Source organism: Temnothorax longispinosus, chromosome 2, assembly GCF_030848805.1.
Source record: "Temnothorax longispinosus isolate EJ_2023e chromosome 2, Tlon_JGU_v1, whole genome shotgun sequence".
In the NCBI taxonomy this organism is placed as follows: domain Eukaryota; kingdom Metazoa; phylum Arthropoda; class Insecta; order Hymenoptera; family Formicidae; genus Temnothorax; species Temnothorax longispinosus.
Genome location: NC_092359.1, coordinates 7,345,710 through 7,365,672, shown reverse-complemented (window position 1 = coordinate 7,365,672; position 19,963 = coordinate 7,345,710). Strand labels below are relative to the sequence as shown.

The window sequence follows — 19,963 nt, the reverse complement described above, 5'->3', positions numbered from 1 at the left end:
CCGCCCAATTTATGAGCGTAATACGTTCTACCGCGCCTGATTTACGAGCCCAATTTTTTTTCCCCCGAGGCACGCGTCATCGCACGCGCGCGCTCGAAAGTTCACATCCCCTCGAGATTTTCGATCGTCAAACGTGGGTATATATAAGTGGGACTGAATCGAAATTAAACTAAAATTCGAACTCATCGAAGCGAGACTTACGTAAAGCATACGTACGTAAAGTACAAACGCCCTGCCCTTTGTATCCTTCTGTTCGTCCCCTCGTCTCTCGCCTCGCCTCACCTGGCCCCTTTGTGCTCTTTTTACAGACGTTCGGAATTTTACGAAAAGGGAGAGAGAGAGAGAGTGACGATGCTTCGGGAGCACAAGAATATTTTGTAACAGAGTAACGGGGCTACGTGTACGACCGAGAGATTGACGGGTGATATATAAGGTAATAGAGGAAGTTCACGGGACAGCTTACTGCACGGTAAATGACAGCGTCCCGAGTTCGGTGCAAAACACTAACTTTACGATCTCTTCACTTGTTAAACGTAATCGTATAACGTCCATATTTTTATATAGAACGATAAAATCTCATCGCGTTCTATGGGTCGTTTATTTAGTTAGAATTCTGTACAGATAAAAATTATTACTGAAATAAACAAAGTTGAAATATATATTTGAAAATAACAAGATCCTCTTTAATGTCAATCAATAAATAGCAATACTATTTTGACAAATATATTTGAGAGCTATTAAAAATTATATAAAGTTCTGTTTAGCTTTTGTTTTGAAGATATTATATAAATAAAGGTAAAAAAAAATGTGAAAAAATATATGAATCGTCATGGGAAAATTTTGCTTTTACACTTAGTAATTTATGTATTAATATTTATATCGACTGTTTTAATTGCCATCATTTTTTATACTCGGCATTGATTATTGTACACAAGTATTAATTAAAATCATACTAAAAGTACCATTTTAATAAATCCTATAAAAAAAAATCACCGGAAACATCGTCGAAAGCTACATGGTAAAGTATATTAATTCGAAGTAATTTTAGACGACGAAGTTTCACGTAAAAAAATCTCAGAGAATCACGGATCGAATTTAAATTACTATTCACCATGCACGCGACTTCGGTGTTTACTTTATTCAAGGCACGTCATTGCGAGAGCTCGTTAATAGAAACTTTTTGCAGCTGCTGCTTTCGGTATGATAAATACTAACGTCGCGTCGAGTCGCGTGTACGGTAAGTAACTGATGTGAATCTAAAATGAAAATTGCCACGACAGCTCGCGCCGTTGTCTCGCATCGAATATGGGACCGTGTGTTTACCGTACTACAGATACGGTATTGCAAGAACTCTTGTGTTTCGTTCGGTGTGTAGGCTTTAATATTCGCTCGTCCCATGCGTCGCGAATTCTCGTTCAAGGCCTGCCATTAAATCACAAGAGGGATCGTTATCTACGGCCCGATCGAGGAGTTTTCCCGACAGTATTGAAAAGTAATTATTTTTATGATGATTAGTAGTTGATTAATGCCATTTAATATCCCATGGATGAATAAAACAACAAACGACCCGCTGTACTTCTATCACATCGTCGATAAATAAAACGTAAACGGTAGAAGACACGTAGTTAATGAATATTTTAATGGAAACAATTATCTAAAATCGACTAAAACAGGTGTTAATGGGGGGTGTATTTATGATTAGAATAATCATACATCAGTAAATTGCCAATTAAAATAATCACCTTATTAATCAAAACTATGTATATATAATCATAAATTATTCGATAATTACAAAATAAAAAATTATTGACTTATTTATTGTACATTGATATTTCGCGATAAAAAATTTTTTCCTGCGTAATAATTGCCATCATCAAAAAACTATTCTTATATGCAGCTATGACAAAAACTCATCAAAACAACGTAAACTATTTATATAAATTTAAAATGAGAGTTACATATATTGAGAATAATTTTAATGTGTTCTCTCTTTTATTTACGTACAACTAAAAAACTTGTTATTTATAACTAATAAATATAAATTTTATTTAAAAATAGTCAATCTTTAAAAAATATTTTATTAATTTATAATACATCAACAATAAGCCTATCCTTTTTCTGATTAATGGCTAATGACTTAATTGTGATCTACTATTATTATCTTAACTTTAATCGTTTCCATTAATTATGACTCCTTATTGTTCAATGATCATAATTATTAATTAAACGACTCGGCAATCAATACTCGCGGATTGATTTTATTACACTTTGCTCAACTCTGTGTCTAGGTAAGGGAAAGAAGATAAACGGGGTAAAGAGAATCGGAGGGTTGTAAGGGCGGAGGAAGTGTGCAATGGTGAATGTGGTGTTTGATAAGTGGCGCGGGACACAATCAGCGGCACGAGATAGCGGATTGACGAATCTCTCGACTTCCCCGCGGACGATCATCCCCGTGGCGAGTGACGGAGGGTGGATTTCGAGTACCCTGCTAAGGGATCGTAAAGAGAACGTGAGGAGAAGGAACAAGGAGGCGGCGCGAGGAGTAGCGGCGAAAAATCGGGAGCAATAAAAGGTCCTCGTGACGGAGGGGCTTCGCACGGCCCTGGCGCGACTGCGGCACTGTACCCCTGCGGGGGGCTCGCTGCCGAGCACACCGAATCCACCGTCCACCCCGGAACACAAGTCCCAAGTAAGCGCACATGAAAAATGCAACAATTCTTCGATTAAGCTTCATTTTCTTTATCTATTATATATTTTATATGTTCTGCTCACGATCGTTGATTCTCCAATAATCAAAGTCATTTAAGGGTGTTCTAAAGAGTTAGTTAAAATGTAACGAAGTTGACGAAAATTTAATATCATATATATTGTGTATTCTCTTTTAAAGTTCGGGGCTAAATTTCAAATCGATTCACAATTTAGATAAAAAGTTATTAATTCTTGAATATCCGTTTTACAAAGGGTTTTACAGAGAAAAGTGTAAACATTAAAAAATGTTACTAATATAATAATATTTTACACACAAGCAGATCATCAACAAATAAAAATATACACGGAGAGAATTTTTTGTTATATTTTACCCTTAAATTCACTACAAACTTGGGACAACTTGACAACCAAGGAATTTTTAAAATATACAAAAGACATTTTACAAACAACGGGATAAAAATTACCAACCAGATTGGTAAATTTTGAAAAATTATTGAAATTTCCTAGATATATCTTATTGTTAGTAAAATTAATCAAACATATTTTATATTTTAATGTAATAGATATTAATATTTTTTATTATGGTACATATATTAATCAGAATAGCTCGCATAAAATTCTTGGTGGTACATGTTGTCCCACAACTACCATGATTTTAGGGTAAATTTTAAGAGAAAATTCTCTCCGTGTAGCAACAAAATTTGAAACAATTTACAATTTTTTTTAAAAATTTTTTTTGAAAAAAAAAATAGTAGTAACAGTTATTTACAGTCACTAAATCTACGTCTTTTACATTCTATTAGATGTTCCGTAACTATTTATATACATTTTTTTGTCTTTGGATCCCTGGAGAATTAATATCAGAGTTTTTAATATTTCCTGCATACTTTTGGTTGGGACGGTACCTATATAGAACATCCTTAAACTAACTGAAATAAACTCCAACAAAGCGAATCGTGATGGAAAGAAATAGAGGATTCCTCTTCAAATTCTTTTTTCTCATATCGGCGAATTCCAACAAATCGCTCCAATTGATTTTCGCGTGACGGATGACAAGCTACGAGGGACATCCTACGCGCGCGAATCCGTAAATCCGAACTGTTGCAGGGGTGTTCGAGGAGTCGTGAGTCGGCAGCCAGATGTGGCAGTTTGGGAAGTAACGCGGGTGACACGGGGGATACATCGCAGTCGCAGCCATCGCGGGGACAGCATGGAGCCGACGGCGGCGGCGGCGGGCGGGACAGCGATCTTCTGTCGTCCGCGATCCGACGGTTTAACTTCAAGTCGGCCGGCGGCAGCCGTAGCTGCCGCACAGTGCCGAAAGTCGTGGTCATGGGCTCCAGCACGGCGTCCGAGACCACGATCAACACGAGCACCGACAGCGCCAACACCATGCTCACCATGGTAGGTAGGATGACAAGCGTGAATTAGACGCGTTTTATCGAACGGCGTTGGCGGTGCAAATTTGACTAGACGTGCAAATTTGATGAGACGTGGGTGGCCAGTATAAATACTACAGAATGCAAGATTTGTACACACGCCAAAAGTATATACGGTGAATATTACTTCAATAAACGTTATTAAAAACTAAATTAAAGTCAAAATTAAAATCAAAATTAAATTCGAGATTAAAGTTAAATTCGTGCGCATCGTCGCGAAATTGAGTTTGACTTAAGTTGACCAATCTATATTTACGAAATGTATTTTATTAATATCGTTATTACGCAACTCTATTAGACTTGAATGTACGTAGGAACGTTGATCATTATATTATTAATATTGACGTTGTAGCAGTGAACTACATTGCATGCTTTTACGAAGCAGTGTTAAAGTCAAATACATGCTTCGGTTACGAGTCTCATAAGCATTAAATATTATTACGTGCGATATTAAATAGTAATTAGATATATTAATTGATGAAGCGCACGTGCCCCGCGATATTGCATCGCAGTGCCGAAGAAAGTTAGTAAATTATGCACCGACACATCGATGAAACGTGCTTCCATGTTTGCTGTTTAACGAATCCGTACTGAGGAAAGTATATGTTCTTCGCGTTGGGATTTAATGGGTACCTTTGCGTGCTTAGTATTCATATTTTAGTCTGCGGTTAAGCGTGAAGCCAACGTGCGAGCCTCGTCATATACACTTTTTCGCTCGGGGCACATGGTACTTTAAATTAATTTTAAATGAATTAACAAATATGCCCGAGTTAAATGAACAATTACAAGAACCGGGTTTTTTCCTCGTAGGGCACACCTGAAGGGAGTGATTAATGCTCTGGATTCATGGAGTAACGAACGAACGCGAACATTTCCGAAGCAATTTGAGATATCAAACAATCCTTTTAGATTACCAACTGTTTCGACGAGATATTCTTTCGTTATACTTTCCACAAACTCGGATACATCAATCAATTTCTCGAGTGATACGTGCTTTAAGGAAATAATCTGATTCCACGCGAAAACCTTAAACGTTGCACGCGAGGTAGTAATTTAATAAATACAGAAAATCTGACATATCCTGATATAGAAAATAGAAGGGGAAAAAGAAGGAGAAAATTAGTTTAGTTTGTGAGATTTCATACAGCGTTGAATTTAATAAGAGAGATTTTCTGATGAGTTTAAAATCGATTTTTTAAACAAAACTATCGAGAAAATTTTTGCAATTTTTCCTAATTTTTATAATCTATATTTTTATTAAATTTTAAGTTAAAAATGTGTTAAAATCTACTGAATATTAATCTATTAAAACGTTATTATTTATCTATTAACATGAAAATCTATTTATTCCTCAAAATCTATTCACTTATTTCATCATTCATACTTCAAGAGCTATTCACGCCTCGATATATATTTTCGGTAAGGAAAAATTATTTCGGGGTCTCGAACGCGAAATGTCATCGCTGTCAATCGCAGCAACTTTACACGTATATTTATATATTACATTATTTCATATGCTTATATATACACCTATATATTCTACATGAAATTAAAAATATCAGCAACTGTGTAACTGTAAATGTTGGGACGATTTCTTTTTTCCGTTCATAGGTAACGACGACAGACGGGGAGCAGCCAGACGACAGCTTCGATCTAATCGACGTACCGGCCGAAATGTCACCTCCCGCTACGGCCCCGTCTCAACAATCATCCATCCATCCCGCTGGTCATCGGGGGCATCCCGATGACACTATCGGGAGCAGCCATACCTCGTCGCCGGCATCACCTACATCACCGATCTCCGTCGCGGCGCCGGCGAATCAAACCACCCCGCCGTTACCACTTCCGTCGACGCCCACGACCCCGCTTTGTACCTTCGATGGGACCGAGGTCGCCGGGCCCTCGGGTCGCTGTATGCGCTCGAGACTCGATTCGGGTCAACCTGACGGTAACAATAAGACGACCACCGGTTCCTCTATCAATCAGGGACACAACTCAAATAACGGCGCCGAGGCCACGACGACTCATCCGCCGCCCACGCCCATGGTCCCCACGCATCAGGAGACCAGGTTTACCTTCGGCGGTAGCGGCAGAACCCCGCCTCTTCCGGATCTCAGAGCCGCGGATTTCTTTAGGTAAGTTTAACTGACTGTTCGGTGAATGACGACCCCAGTGAAACGCGGTTAAATGAGTGGCAGCGAGTGACATCACTGTGGAAAGTAGATTTTACGCTAACAATAAGATGAATTTTATGAAAAACTTTAGCTTGCCTATATTTTGAATGAGAAATATCAATGTTACAATGCAATGTAATTTAATTGAAATTTAGAAAATCAAAAACGTTGAGATGTCTAAAAGGTGCTATGTGAAATGTCCGGAAGACTCCCCTATCTTGAAATTAAAGAATTTTAAGAAAATTTAGGAATAAACGAATTTTGTCTAAATTACATATGTAACATATATTGCCTACTGAACTATATAATCCGTTAGTTATATTTCTCTTTTTTCGATTTTAAATCGCTATGTTGTGCAATAATTTCCAGATTAAAGATTTCTATCTCTACTCTGCTTCGGGCAAGACTGAGATTTCCTAAGGGAATCAAATGTCTCTTTTACTTCTGTTATCTTTTCCCCTTGGAGTTACAAAGTTTACGACTAAGCTACGAACTACAAATTTTCTGAACTGACCGCCTGGGCTAAATTTTATTCTAAGTTTGGAGAAGATTTAGGGGACATCTTCGGTTCGGCTGTGAATTCGTCAGTCAGCTGCCACTCGCGTTATCGCGACGAGACCGTATATAATCCCGTTTGTATTTAGCACCCCCGTGAGAGGCTCGGTGGACGCGGGTCAGCCCAATTCGGCCGATACGCGTTCCTCGATTCGAAATCTGGTGGCTGCCCAGGAGAAGCAGAACGCCAGGGCGGGATATCAGATCGATTACGCGGCCAGCGGGAAAGTCAACTCGATTCAGGCGAACGCGCTTGAGAAGGGCACGACCGAACACAGGCGAAGCCAGAAGAGGCCCAACATCAACGTGACGACCAATCCGCTCGATATATCGCTCTTAAGCGCGACCCAGCCGTGCAATACCCAGGGCTGTAACATTCAGAGTAGCGCGAGCACGAAATCGCGACGATCAGCGGGTGAGTCTCTTGAGAGTCTCTTCATGTTTTCTGCGAAATAGTAAACCCCTCGGTACCACGTTTCTTAGGTAGTTTCTTAAATGCGATGTCAAAAATTCGCGTTGAAATCGCGACGGTGACAATAGACTTCGTCGTGACCCTCGTCGGAGATAAAAAGAAGAAAGAAAAGAATTCTCTCGCTCGTTCTATTCGCCCCACCAACGTCGCTCTCTTGAATTTCTAGGCGCGAATATATTTCTCTCATTCTCTCACTGTCTGCCTCTCTTCCCCTCTCCCCCTCTTTCATTTTGATCTGGTTGCCGAATTCATATTCACAGTAATTTAGTTGATGAGCTTATGATACAGGATCCTACTAATGGCGATCGATCGCGCGTTCGTGGTTATTATTACGAATTGAAGGGCAGAAAACCAGCAACCTCGGTTAAGCATTGATCGTGAGCCACCGATTTTACTCTCTAGCTGCGTATACGTTACTTAACCGGGGCTGTCGATCGCTCTAACCAGTTAAGACTATCGATCGATTCTGCAGTCGAGTTGTTTAAGTAATTCCAGTTAGGGATTCGCTATCTCTAGATTGCGGGGCAGCTATACACTATATGATACTTATAATCTTGTCTATAATACAGAGAGACCGTGGAAAGGTCTGGTCAAACACGGAATATTTTATTGTTCTTATTAAAATTAGTTGAAAGCTGTCAAAATTAATTAAATTAAGATACCATAACTACTAATTTTATCGTTAGAATATCACTCCATTGTCTCCTTTATCCGAAACCGTAAATTATTCTGCTTTTACCTCACGTCTTTGCGTTAATTTTAACGACATTTGCCCGAATAGAGGAGGTAAAATATCCCTAATCAGGCAAATTAGCGCTAATTGACATCGATGTGAATCGATCCCATGCGTTTGTATATAGATATATGTGTGCGTGGAATAACGCGCGCGTGAAGTAGAGGAAACGAGAGGAGACGAGAAAAATGACGGTAGCTCTAAGGAAATGAATTGATGTTCTTTTCTTTCAGAATCTCATCCACTCGTTTCAGCCATTCATTCATGGGTCAGGCTCTTTTTCCCGTTTTGCGCAATAGGTATTACATAGTCCGGCGAATAGACGATATAGTCGTTCACGTATCCACACCGGAGCGACCGTCGAAAGCGCATGAGACCTTATGCAATGACGTTGACAACAATGACGATGACAGTGATGACGATGACAGTGATGACGATGACAACGATGACGATGACGACGATGATGACAATGATGATGACGCATTAATGATAATATGTGTGAATGAGTGGGACGCGACTTGATAAAAGCTTTCTGTCATTCGGCGGCCGCCCTTTTTAATGGTATTGCGTGGATACAATACGGTAACACAAATGCGACTATGCGAATGCGCTTGGGCTTCTTCTCCTTTGTTCTCCATCTCTTGTTTTCGCTGCGTCTATCTGTCCTCTCGCTCTTCTTGCGTTGTCAATCAACTGCTTGCGCCTCTTTCGCGCGAATCTCAGATAACCAGCAACGGCAACGTGCGACGACGACAACGACGACATTTATCGACCCTATGGGAGAGAGTAAGAAAGAAGCACGATAATGAATATTACGTTCTGGACGAAAATAATCTTGACGAAAAGTCATTCTCGCGCGAAACGGTCTTTATGAGACGCGACTTTCTTAATGTCGTAGCTCGTTGTCTCGTTGCTGCGAAGTCTGCGATGATAATCGGCACCGTAGCCGAGGGAAATATCGTCACCGGTGCTTTGATCATTAATTAAAAATCCGTTTTGAGTATGCAAAATACACCGACCGGCTAAGTGTGATTTCTGTCGCCGTCGTAAAACCGTTCGCATAAACACTAGTTAAAATGCACGGAGGATTAAAAAAAAAGGACATCTTTTTTGTAAAAACAGATCTAAACTGATAGGGGCTCAATTAAACCTCCATTAATTTAATTCAATGCTTATGGGAACGATTGATAAAGGAGGAGGTAGAAACATGGAAAACTCATTACGCTATCAATCTGTAAGATTAAATGTAATTTTATAAATCCCGTTTGTTATATTCGTATTTTGAATTTTATGCATTTTCAGAAATACAAAATGAAATTATATCGTACTGTTTATTACAATAAAAAAAATTGTATACTTTCTGAAAAAAAAATTATATATTTTGTCATTATTAATTTCTACCTCTTCCATATTTCTGCTTTCTCTTAGTACTATATGTATTACAAAATGTGAATTTTGTCGTTTAGATGAATAGATAGACGTAGATTCATCAATGAATACCACGAAAAAAAATTAAAATCAGTATAATTTCATTGGGCTCATATTTTAAATGCTGCAAATATGAAAAAATGCATTTGCTACAATAAGTATTTTTATTCCTAATAACTAAATAATTAAAACTAAGTTTGAATGAGTTTGAATCCAATTCAAAATGTATTTCATATGAAAAAGTTATCGTTAAACATTTTATATGTAGCTGTATTGAAAAAAAATAGAAAGCTTGTATTATATTTAAGTCATTTTTCACTACGATGAGAGTAGTTTATATATTTCATTATAATTTCTCTCTCTTTTTCAAATTTTAATTAATATTATTCTTACAAATATTTATTCGGATACAAGCAGACATTTCAAAAAGAGTAGGAGTTCAAAAAAAATTACATCTAATTTTATCTCGACCGAGAGTGGACACGCAAAATTACACACGATCACGCATGACTAGATTTATTTTCGCATATTTGTAGCGTCGAAATCTGGAAACTCGTTGAAATGTTATGCCAGTTTTAATTCGTGCGCGATATCTGCAACGCGATCGCTCGCTTCGGCTACGCCGTGCCGTTTAGCAGCGCGAAAGAGAAGACTCGGGAATGCCGCTTGCGACTCCTGCTATCGAATCACGCTTTGTCGTTTACCTGTTTGCTTCTATTCACTAGTACACTACACTACACGCCGCGAAGCCTGCGGGATCGCCGTCCTCGCTATCCGCAATTCCCCGCGTTATTATTCCGTCCGTCACGTCGACAGTGTCAGATGGAATCTCGGTAATTGCAATTGCGCGAGACTCGAGCTCTCGCAGATTGCAGAACTTTTGTTTAAACGAGGGGTTTCCGCGTCTTAAAGATGCCCGTTGATCTCTGCACAGGCTGGGCTGGAAATTACTACACCAAGAAAAAGCTCGAACGAGAAAAGTTTACGAAAGAACAACTATCATTTACGTAAAAGGATTTCTGAGACGATCAATTATTATTGTTGACACTGATTTCGAATCCTATTTGCTTCGAAAAGGAATTATAAAATTCACTTCAAGTGCAAACCCAGTAGATAGTCATCTATAAATTTATGGGTCAACCGTGATTGCCAATGAATTTCTTCGCGTTTCATTTTTTTTCACCGTTTTAAAGGTCATATGCATCTCGTTTAATCGAAATGCTAACACAATGTCTACATTTTATTAAAAAAAAAGCAATCACTTTAATATACTATAATATGCATGGAAATTTTTATCTTCCACGCATTTTTACGCTTTTTACCTTTGCACATCCGAGAGAGAATTGCGCGATCGATTCTGAAGGCAAGATTCCCTAACAAAAATTGAATACTATTATATTGAACAACGGGGCATAAAGCTCTGCAATCAACTCTGAACTTTAACTTCGAATTCGAACAAAAGTTTCATATGTCACGACGCGATTAACATACTGCAGAAATATAATACATTAATATTCAACGTTTCTAGGATTACCAAAAGTTTCGATATCAAATTTTCTTATCAAGCAGAATTAATATCTCTTGTTAAAGTAAATATCGAAATTAATTACGAAACAATAAGCTTCGCTTTCACTTCTCACTTTATTTTCAATCTTCTCGTTTTTAGTCGTAAACAGTTGAGCAACTATTCTTGGAATTTTCCTTTTTGAAATAATATATTGATCCTAAATATTCCATAGAAACTATATAAATATAGAAATAATAATCAATTTGACTTTCTCTATGCGTTATAACTGTTTGTGAATAAAATAAAGCTAAGGAAACAAATGGCAAATAGAACGGCGTGTAATTTCTTTATTTAATCATCGAGGCTATCTAATCGTGACATTATCTCTCTTTGCTTTTTATCTAAAACCGCAGAAAATTTTTTGGAGTAGCGACCCTTAACCCAGCCTGTACACTCAACGGATACTTAAATACACTTGAACTTTTCACAATGTCAGCGCTATCGAGATTTTACCCCCGTGTCGAAAGGATCGTCGCGAAGTATCATCATCAAAATGGTTTACGGGTGACGGCGGTTTCGTCGGGACAACCGCGGATGCGTCGTCAGGCACGCTTCACGCGTAAGCGTACCCTCTCGGCAATTTTGCCGAAGAGGGGAACGAAGAAGGGTGGCCTAAAAAGATTCCAGAATCGCATTCCGCGAAAGCGGAATGAGAGGAGATACGGGAACGAGGACGCGGGGACGAGGGGACACATCTCTTTCTCTCCCGCCGATTCGTGACCCGCAAGATCAACGAGCCCGAGAACGGGATAATGGACTTAAATTTTTCATATCCGAAAGGCGGAAGTGCCGGTGGCGGCAGCAAGCGATCGACCCAGGCGACGATCGTGGTGCAACAGCCGTCCTTGTCGCTGGACGCGCCCGCGGCGACGATTCTGCTGCACCCGGACGCCGACGCGAGGCGACGCGAAGAAAACATGCGGCAGCTGCTAGACGTTGCCAATACCCTCACCCTACAGGAGATACACGACTTTGAGATGAGGTGAGCAGAGCAGATATCGACCGTTGCTGCGGCACTTGCGGTTTTATGACACAGAAAACGATGCGCGATCGATATCGGTGATATAGACCGCGATAAAGATTCAGGAAGACGTAATCAACGGGTAATATTTGATAAAATATTCGCTGTATTTTAAAATTCTCTCCTCTCTCTCTCTCTCTTTTCTCTAATACGATTACATATAAATATAAATAAATTTGTTTCAAAGAGAGACAGTTTTCTGACCGGAGTTTAACCGACATCGTTATCAATTTTTAGCAATATGATATCATTATTTTAAATATTTCGGCGCATTTCTCTATCTCCGACAGTACTTTTAATAAAACACATTTTAGATAACATGGTCAACAAGATATCAAGATATTAAAAAAATATTAAACCGCTCTGCGCAGTGAGCTCAATGAACATTTTTCTCTCATGTATTTCAAGTCATTTAGTATGCTCGCGGTCGCGATAAAAGGAAGTTTGCCCGGAAATTTTTTCGGAAGTTCTAGCCAGAGATATTCAATATTTATGGATTTATATACAGAATATCTCAGAAGGAAAAATCCATACTTCGAAAGAGCATCAAGCACTGTAGATAGAAAGATTTATAAACAGGTGTCCAGTTTCAAATATGTTTCAGAACTATATTGGTTTAAATTAAAAAAATATATATGTATATGTATAAAGAGATATCTATATATTTTATTAATACGAATATTAAGAAAAGAACATCTCCAATATTTTTCAGATTTCAACATGTTTAATAATAATAATAATTTTTTTGGTATTTTTTAAATATAAAACTATTAAAGGATAAAATTTAAACCAATACCTCAAATTAAATAACATTTTGTTATTTTGAACTACCATGTGTGTCGAAATTTGTTATTTTATATTTTATCAGACTCAAAACAGTATTATTTTAAGTCCATTGGTCTAGTTAAATTAACATTGTTTTAGTTAAATTAACGACATGTTTTGAGTAAGAACAATGTCGATCTATAAGAAGATTGAGTATAATTTGACACTACAACACTACGACAGTGTATGACAAGTTCCGAGAAAGTTCGTTTTCAATCCAAATATTCTTCATAATTTTATAGCATATGTAAGCTTCATAATTTTTCATGATACTATTACAACAACTCACGAAATTAGTTGAAAGTAAAGTTGTTTCAAAAAATTTCTTTAAAATTATTTAGAAATATATTACTTTAAGAAAGATTATTTTTATATTTCTTTAGTAATATACAAAGATATTATTACATTATATTATCAAATTTTATGAAACTGTTTTGAATTTTAAACAATTTCAATGATTTTATTTCCTAGCTCTGAAGTATGATTTTTTCTTCTGGATCTGCGTCGATATTATCAGATAGTGACGATCAAATAACCCGCAGATATGGAAGCCCTCATCATAGTCGATCACAGTCAGTGAAGGCTCCTGGCAGTCGCTCTTCCGGTCGGCCGAATTATCTGTGTCTTCCGCAACAAAGATCGCGAGTGGCGAGTATGCCCAACACCGGCGTGGAGGAGGAGTACTACAGACTACGGCACTTCAGCATCACGGGCAAGGGGGTGGTAAACCGGGGCGATTCCCTAAAGAGCCGCAGATCGCGCTCTAACAATAGCGTCGCGTCCAGCAACTCTAGGTAAGTTCAAGCATAGTTAATGAGGGCAAATGTTATAATTTGACAAACATTCTTGTGATATGAGCAGGTAAGTGCTATGTGTTCCAATTCTAAAACGTTCGAATGTTGGTAATCTCCAACATTCGAATGACGCAGAGTTATATTCGCCAAATCTCATAACTTCTTTGTTTAAGTAAAATGTGGAAATCGCGATATTTTTAAATATTTAACACGTTATAAATTCATGATTACTAGCAAAATAGATTCACAGCTCTATATTTCTGAGTCTCTTACCGAGATTGCTACCAAAAAATAACGATCTCTACGGAATATTCTCGCGATGTATCTTCTATAGTATCCCGCAGCGTATACAGGAAATTTACTGCAAAATTGATAAGAATGTATTTTTGTTAATGCGGTGTCGATAGCAGTAGCGATATCGACACGATCGACAGTTGCACTTATTACTCTACGGTCGAGCGGTGATATTTGCGATTGTACCACCTCGTCTACTCTCAGCTCTGGAAGGAGAGTACCGTAGAATATTTCCGGCCTCTATCTCCGGTTCGTCTTCCAGTTCGTCGTCGCAGCGGCAAGTTGGACTGTCGCTCTAGATCGAACGCGTGAGTTTACGTGTGGCGTTGAAGTTACGTAGACACGCGCGTTGGACCTTAGAGCGTGGTCTTCAGACATCATACAAATATAATATACCGAAGCTGGGACCGGGTATTACGCAGTTGGCATAAAGAAACCTCAAGAGATATGAAATATTATTATTCTGTATTTACCTTTTTCGGAAAATGTTCCACATTTTCGCATTTCGAAATAATATATTGCATTTTCTACATAAAATATCTTCCGCAAAATATACTTCAATTTGTATTTTGTATTTGTACTTTTTTATAGTATATTTATATAATCTCGCGTAATATATTAGAGAGAAAGAGAGAATAAAGACAGAATTAAGACAATTTGATTTCACATAATTAATTTCACTAACACCTTCAGAGATCTGTTATGCTTGTTACAGTAAACACGAAGTTGATTTAGTCAATAAATTGAAAAATATGCAATTAATTAGAAATTAATAAATTCAACTTTTGTTATATAATAGTTATACAAATTACATTTTCTGCATACTCTTTTGTTTGAATAGAAAAATGTTATCTGATATTTTTTAATTTCTGTGTATGACGCTAGTATTTCAGAATATATAACAGAGCATATTTAATAAAGAATATACAGACAGACGCTATAACGTTTCTTTTACGGAGATATATTTCTATATGTATATAAATATACTTGACACGAGACATTACTACGTCTCTTTTAAATGAGATATGAAAAATATGAATAATAATATAGTAATATTTAATGTAAAATTACTAAAATTTAATAATAACAGTAATATTTTCGATAAAATTAAATTGTATTAAATTTATATATGTTTAAATTTATTTGTATTATTGTCTATTTATAAGAATGTCATACATTTGTATATTTCTATTTTTGAGAAAATTAAAAGTATCTTTTATGAAAAGGTTAGGACAAGTGGAATCTAAATGTCATTCGAGAAATCCGCATTATGCAGAAAAATGAAAAGATGTCTGAATTCACATACAGCAAAAGATTCTGATAACTTCATCTAAACTCTGTGACAGAAGATTAAAATAATTGTATTATCCAGCCATAGTCATGTAGGTACCATATATTAAAAGGAAATGTTGAGAATATATTAAATGCATGTAAACTATTGGCAAACACGGACTATATAAGAGAGTTTGATTTCCCCCCGAAAAGAATATTTGTACATAATATATTATAAAATATTTATATGTAGCAGTGCTTAATATCGAACTAAGCGAATTAACGAAGCGCAAAGTATCAATGACTCAAGTAACGAGTCGTGTCATTGTAAGCGCTAATCTTATTACTCAGATTCTGCCGACCGAAGTGTGAACGTTGAATATTCACGCGCGATTGAATAAACCTGTTACGATACTTTTTTCCTTTCTAGACGCGACTACCGTGTGTTTGATATCGATATATAAAACGAAGAGTGAATATCGCATGGAACAAATTTCCAATGTACAATATGCAGAATATTTTCTAAAGTTTGTCGCAGGAATATCGAATTGCAGGAGCGTGTTCTGCGACAAAATCGTAGTTGACCTTTCCTCTGTGAAAATTTAAAACGAGGTGTAATTTCGAGTGTGCTTAACAGAGATGAGGGGCTAAAATACTTCAGAAAATAAACCCTTCAAGGCTTAACGTGTAAGAGAGATATTCTGTGTCTTACAGTTAATTAATTGCCCGTAGACTTTAATGAGATTTTAATTTGAAGCTTAGTTACTCAAAATATTTGACGTTGAAAATTTGGAAGTTAGGGAAAATACGAGGGGAGCATACGACCGATGAAATTTTCACCGAGATAAAATCAGTTTATATCTCTTCGTAGAAGAGGTTCTCAAAATTTCATTCGAATCTCACGAGATGACTTCTGCAGCAACACGCGTCGCGCGCGACATTTAGATTTATTGCCTATTTAAGATACCTCGAAAGAAAGGTTAAATTATACCACACGTACACTTGGCGCAAGACACTTCGTGTCTCTTGATTTATGTAATGCCAACATACATGTATGAGACATAATTGTATTTTATTACTTACAGTTAATATAGCAGTAATAATATTGAAACAAATAAATTTGGAATCTAAAGTAGATATTATATTTTATAAAGAGAAAACAGTTACTGTAGTTTAATTTTTATATAAATATATCTTGATTAAAAAAATTTTAACTTTTTAAAAAAAGTATTTTTAATTTAAAGATATATTTTGATGAAATAATGCGCGAGATGCAAGAATTTTTCATGGAATACTTCCGCCTTAAGAAAGCAATTTTTCTTTTCATCTGATCCGGATTACTTGTGTCATGTAAAGCTAAGTATCTTCCATAAGCATTTATGATTTCTCATTATGCCTAAGAACTCCTTTGAGAGATTATAATGCAACTCAATTCTTTTCAGAACTATTTTTTAGAATTTATTTAAATCGAACAGTCTATCTAATTGTAAACCTCCAGATCTGTTTGAGAATGATGATCGTTTTATCCCTGAAATAATTCAGCGGATGAAAACTTGATTGAAAGTATTATAGTTATTATATATAGTTATAGTATTATAGTTTATTATATTTTTATTATAAATTCTTGAATGGCTAAAATATATAAAATTAAATATATATTTATATGGTATAATAATAATAGAGAAATAAAAATACATTTTTCAATTTTCCAATAAGATATGTATGATGCTTTTTACTCAGCTGTAGTATTATTACGAATCTAAAAAAATTACGTTCTAAAAAACTGAACGTCCGTGACATTCGTTCATTTTTGTGTCCAAGCAAAAAATCCCCCCCCCCCCCCCCCCCAAATCGTCGATCAAAAAATTTAAGTGCGGCATAGTATATCTTTCCTTATTTTCTTGAATCTTTTAACGAAATAAGTTTTGATTTTGATATAAATCGACGATGTAGCTTTATCCTGTGCTAATCTCAACACGCGCCTAGCCTTTCTTCTATTCGACGCAGCACGGAACACCTGACTGCCTCGTACCCAGGAACGGCGCGGAATTCGGCGGCGGGCTCGTTGGCGAGTTCGAGGGAGAGCAGCGCGTCTCAAGGTCCGGCGCCGTATCGCGTCCTTATGCTGGGCGCCCCCGCCGTTGGCAAGAGCTCGTTGGTGTCTCAATTTATGACTTCCGAGTACCTGCACGCCTACGACACTTCGATCGGTGAGTCGACCACATACACACAAGTTGCAGTCATCGCGACCGCAAAATCTACGGCCTACCGTACCCCGTCGTCCTCGTCCGACAACACGGCCGATCGATCGAACGCGGCACGCGACCCCCCTGTAAGAATCCTCGAAAGCCAGCCGAATAGACTGGGAATGAACCGGAACGAAAACAAGCAGGGTACTCTCCATTCGAGTTTGGAGTGTGATGTAATTGTTTTGTTCGAGCGGTCACGGAAAAATCCATGCATCACATGCATGCGCGATACGAAGCGGCGTGGAATGGCCCGGAATAGGGGCAACACGATGTTTTCGGATCCCCACTGTTTGATCTGCTGTGTGTGCGTGAACCGAAACAAATCCGATTTAAATGCTGACACTCTATATTATTTCGGGTTACTCGGAAGTCTCTGTACCAAAGACTTCACCCCGTACGAAATAAATTCCCACTCCTCAAAATATGAATCTTTATTTATACAATTAGAGTAAAGCTGTTGCGAGTAGTGCTGCGTCAGTTTCACGAGGATCTTGCCGAATTATCAAACTTATTCGAAAACCGATGAGGAAGTTTGAATTCGGCCTGATTTGCACTTTACAAGTACCGGCATATTCCTAGTCTGAATTGCATTTAGAATGAAGGACGCTTCTGAAGTGACACTTAACTTAGTCTCAGACGTTTGTTTCCCCATAAAATCAGGTTAACTGTTCTGGCTTTATTTGTTAATTACTTAATAAGCTACTTAATATACATTTCACTCACTCGTGATACCATCTCCGAGTATTATGGAACTTTTCGGAATGGATTTCGATCGGAATTGTTTAGTTATTTCCTGGATTTCTATTTTGCTTTCTAGGGAAAACGGAACAATTCCGATCGGAATCCATTCCGAAAAGTTCCATAATACGTGCCCTGAATTCAACTAACTTAAAATTTAAAAACCTAACTGTATTCTCGTTCACGTTGCAGATGACGAGTCCGGCGAAAAGACCGTCAGCGTGCTCTTGGCTGGCGAGGAATCGGAATTGACTTTTATCGATCACTCTTGTGCCGAAATGACGGTAAGTTTAATAGCTATCATATATTATAGTTTATCTGTACATATCATCGTATCGCGAATTTTGCTAATGTTGACATTTGTGAAATTGAAGAACAAAATGTTATCAGAATTAGTATCGAGTAATAAATTTTAATGAAATGTTTACCAAGCAGAAATCCATTTTAGATATTTTATTTCAACAAAATTATTTTAAAAAAATGTGTAAAATAAAATTCCGCTCGGCAAAAATTTCAATAAATTATCTTATATAACATATAATGGACTAGAAATATAAAATATAGTCATATTTTTATCAAGATCAAGAGAAGAGCAGAATGGTGAAGACCGTCGATGTGACTGACAATGAATTTAACAACAGGTCTCAGAAATTTCATAGTCAATTGCTCATTGATGCGCACGTATCATTAATGTCGCTAATTTTCCGTACCCCTGAACTAATCATTTTCGCCGCAAGCTCGATCTTTAGCCAGCCAGCCAGCCAGTCTCCTCTCGTTTTCGTCGAACAAACGAATGAGGGGACCGCGCCTGAACCTCCGGTGAAGTGCTCTCACGACGACGGAGACGTCGTAATCGAGTTAACACGGGGGGGCGGGCAGGTTGAAAGGACGGTCCAGGAGGGGCGCACGCGGTGTGTGCTTTTGTACCGCGGGAATTAAATTAAAATCCATTTTCCACGGTGGGCGAGCTGACGCGTTGGCGCGACGATACTCGCGTACCGCGCCGTAAATGTGGAACCCTACTGCATGCCGTGATATATACATACACAGTGGCCTACGTCGGAAGGGGGTTGGTTGACTGTGGGACGGGAGGGAGGGGGGGGGGCGGGAACGCGGGGATAGAGCCGCGCCGCCACGCTTCGCCAGACAATTTCAATCGAATTTACCCTTTAATTAAAACGTACGTTCGCAGCCGTTCGCGTACAACGCAACTCGTATATCACGCGGTCGACCGCTCCGCGCGCCGATACGCGCTCGCGCGCATGCGGCCGATCTTCGCGTGTGCCGACGAAAACGGCGAACGATTGCGCCACGTTAATGGCGGTCGAACTCTCGAGTTCCGAACTTCCTGAATTCCCGCGGAATTCCGGCGACCGAAGGCCGTACCCGCGCGGGACGGCCTGATGCGCGCCGCCGTTATTCTTGGTACCGCGAAAGTCAAGGCTGGCCTCTAATCACGTTAGGCCGCGAGGCCGCGATCCTGATTTCCGCTGATAGTCCCGGAATTCGATTAGGTCGGCCTCTACCGAGTTAATGCGTATTTATTACGCAGATAAACTTATAGGGTAGCAATTTCTTAACACAGATAGGATTAAAAAAAAATTAAGATGGCATCTCTCCAATTGTCGATAATGGAGGAAATTGTCTCCTTAATTAAAAAACGAATTACATTTTATTAATCTTCTTCTTTATA

General features: G+C 38.1%; 1 protein-coding gene across 7 annotated transcripts in view; it reads left to right on the top strand.

The window, feature by feature from the left end:
- The window catches only part of LOC139808718 (uncharacterized), a 56,300-nt gene that overhangs the window by 8,657 nt on the left and 27,680 nt on the right, over positions 1–19,963 (top strand). For 2 of the 7 annotated variants that reach the window (XR_011730931.1, XM_071771005.1), the window contains exons 2-10: positions 2,289–2,689; positions 3,817–4,113; positions 5,760–6,283; positions 6,967–7,292; positions 8,316–8,381; positions 11,858–12,059; positions 13,466–13,717; positions 17,291–17,493; positions 18,463–18,554. Coding sequence is in view for 4 of the 7 variants with exons in the window: in XM_071771005.1 (XP_071627106.1) it covers positions 4,042–4,113; positions 5,760–6,283; positions 6,967–7,292; positions 8,316–8,381; positions 11,858–12,059; positions 13,466–13,717; positions 17,291–17,493; positions 18,463–18,554 (1,737 nt within the window). In the remaining 3 variants the exon portion in view is untranslated. Of the gene's footprint in view, positions 1–332; positions 434–2,288; positions 2,690–3,816; positions 4,114–5,759; positions 6,284–6,966; positions 7,293–8,315; positions 8,382–11,857; positions 12,060–13,465; positions 13,718–17,269; positions 17,494–18,462; positions 18,555–19,963 lie in introns of those variants that run through there. The other 5 variants (XR_011730930.1, XM_071771003.1, XR_011730932.1 and 2 more) reach the window with 3 other exon arrangements.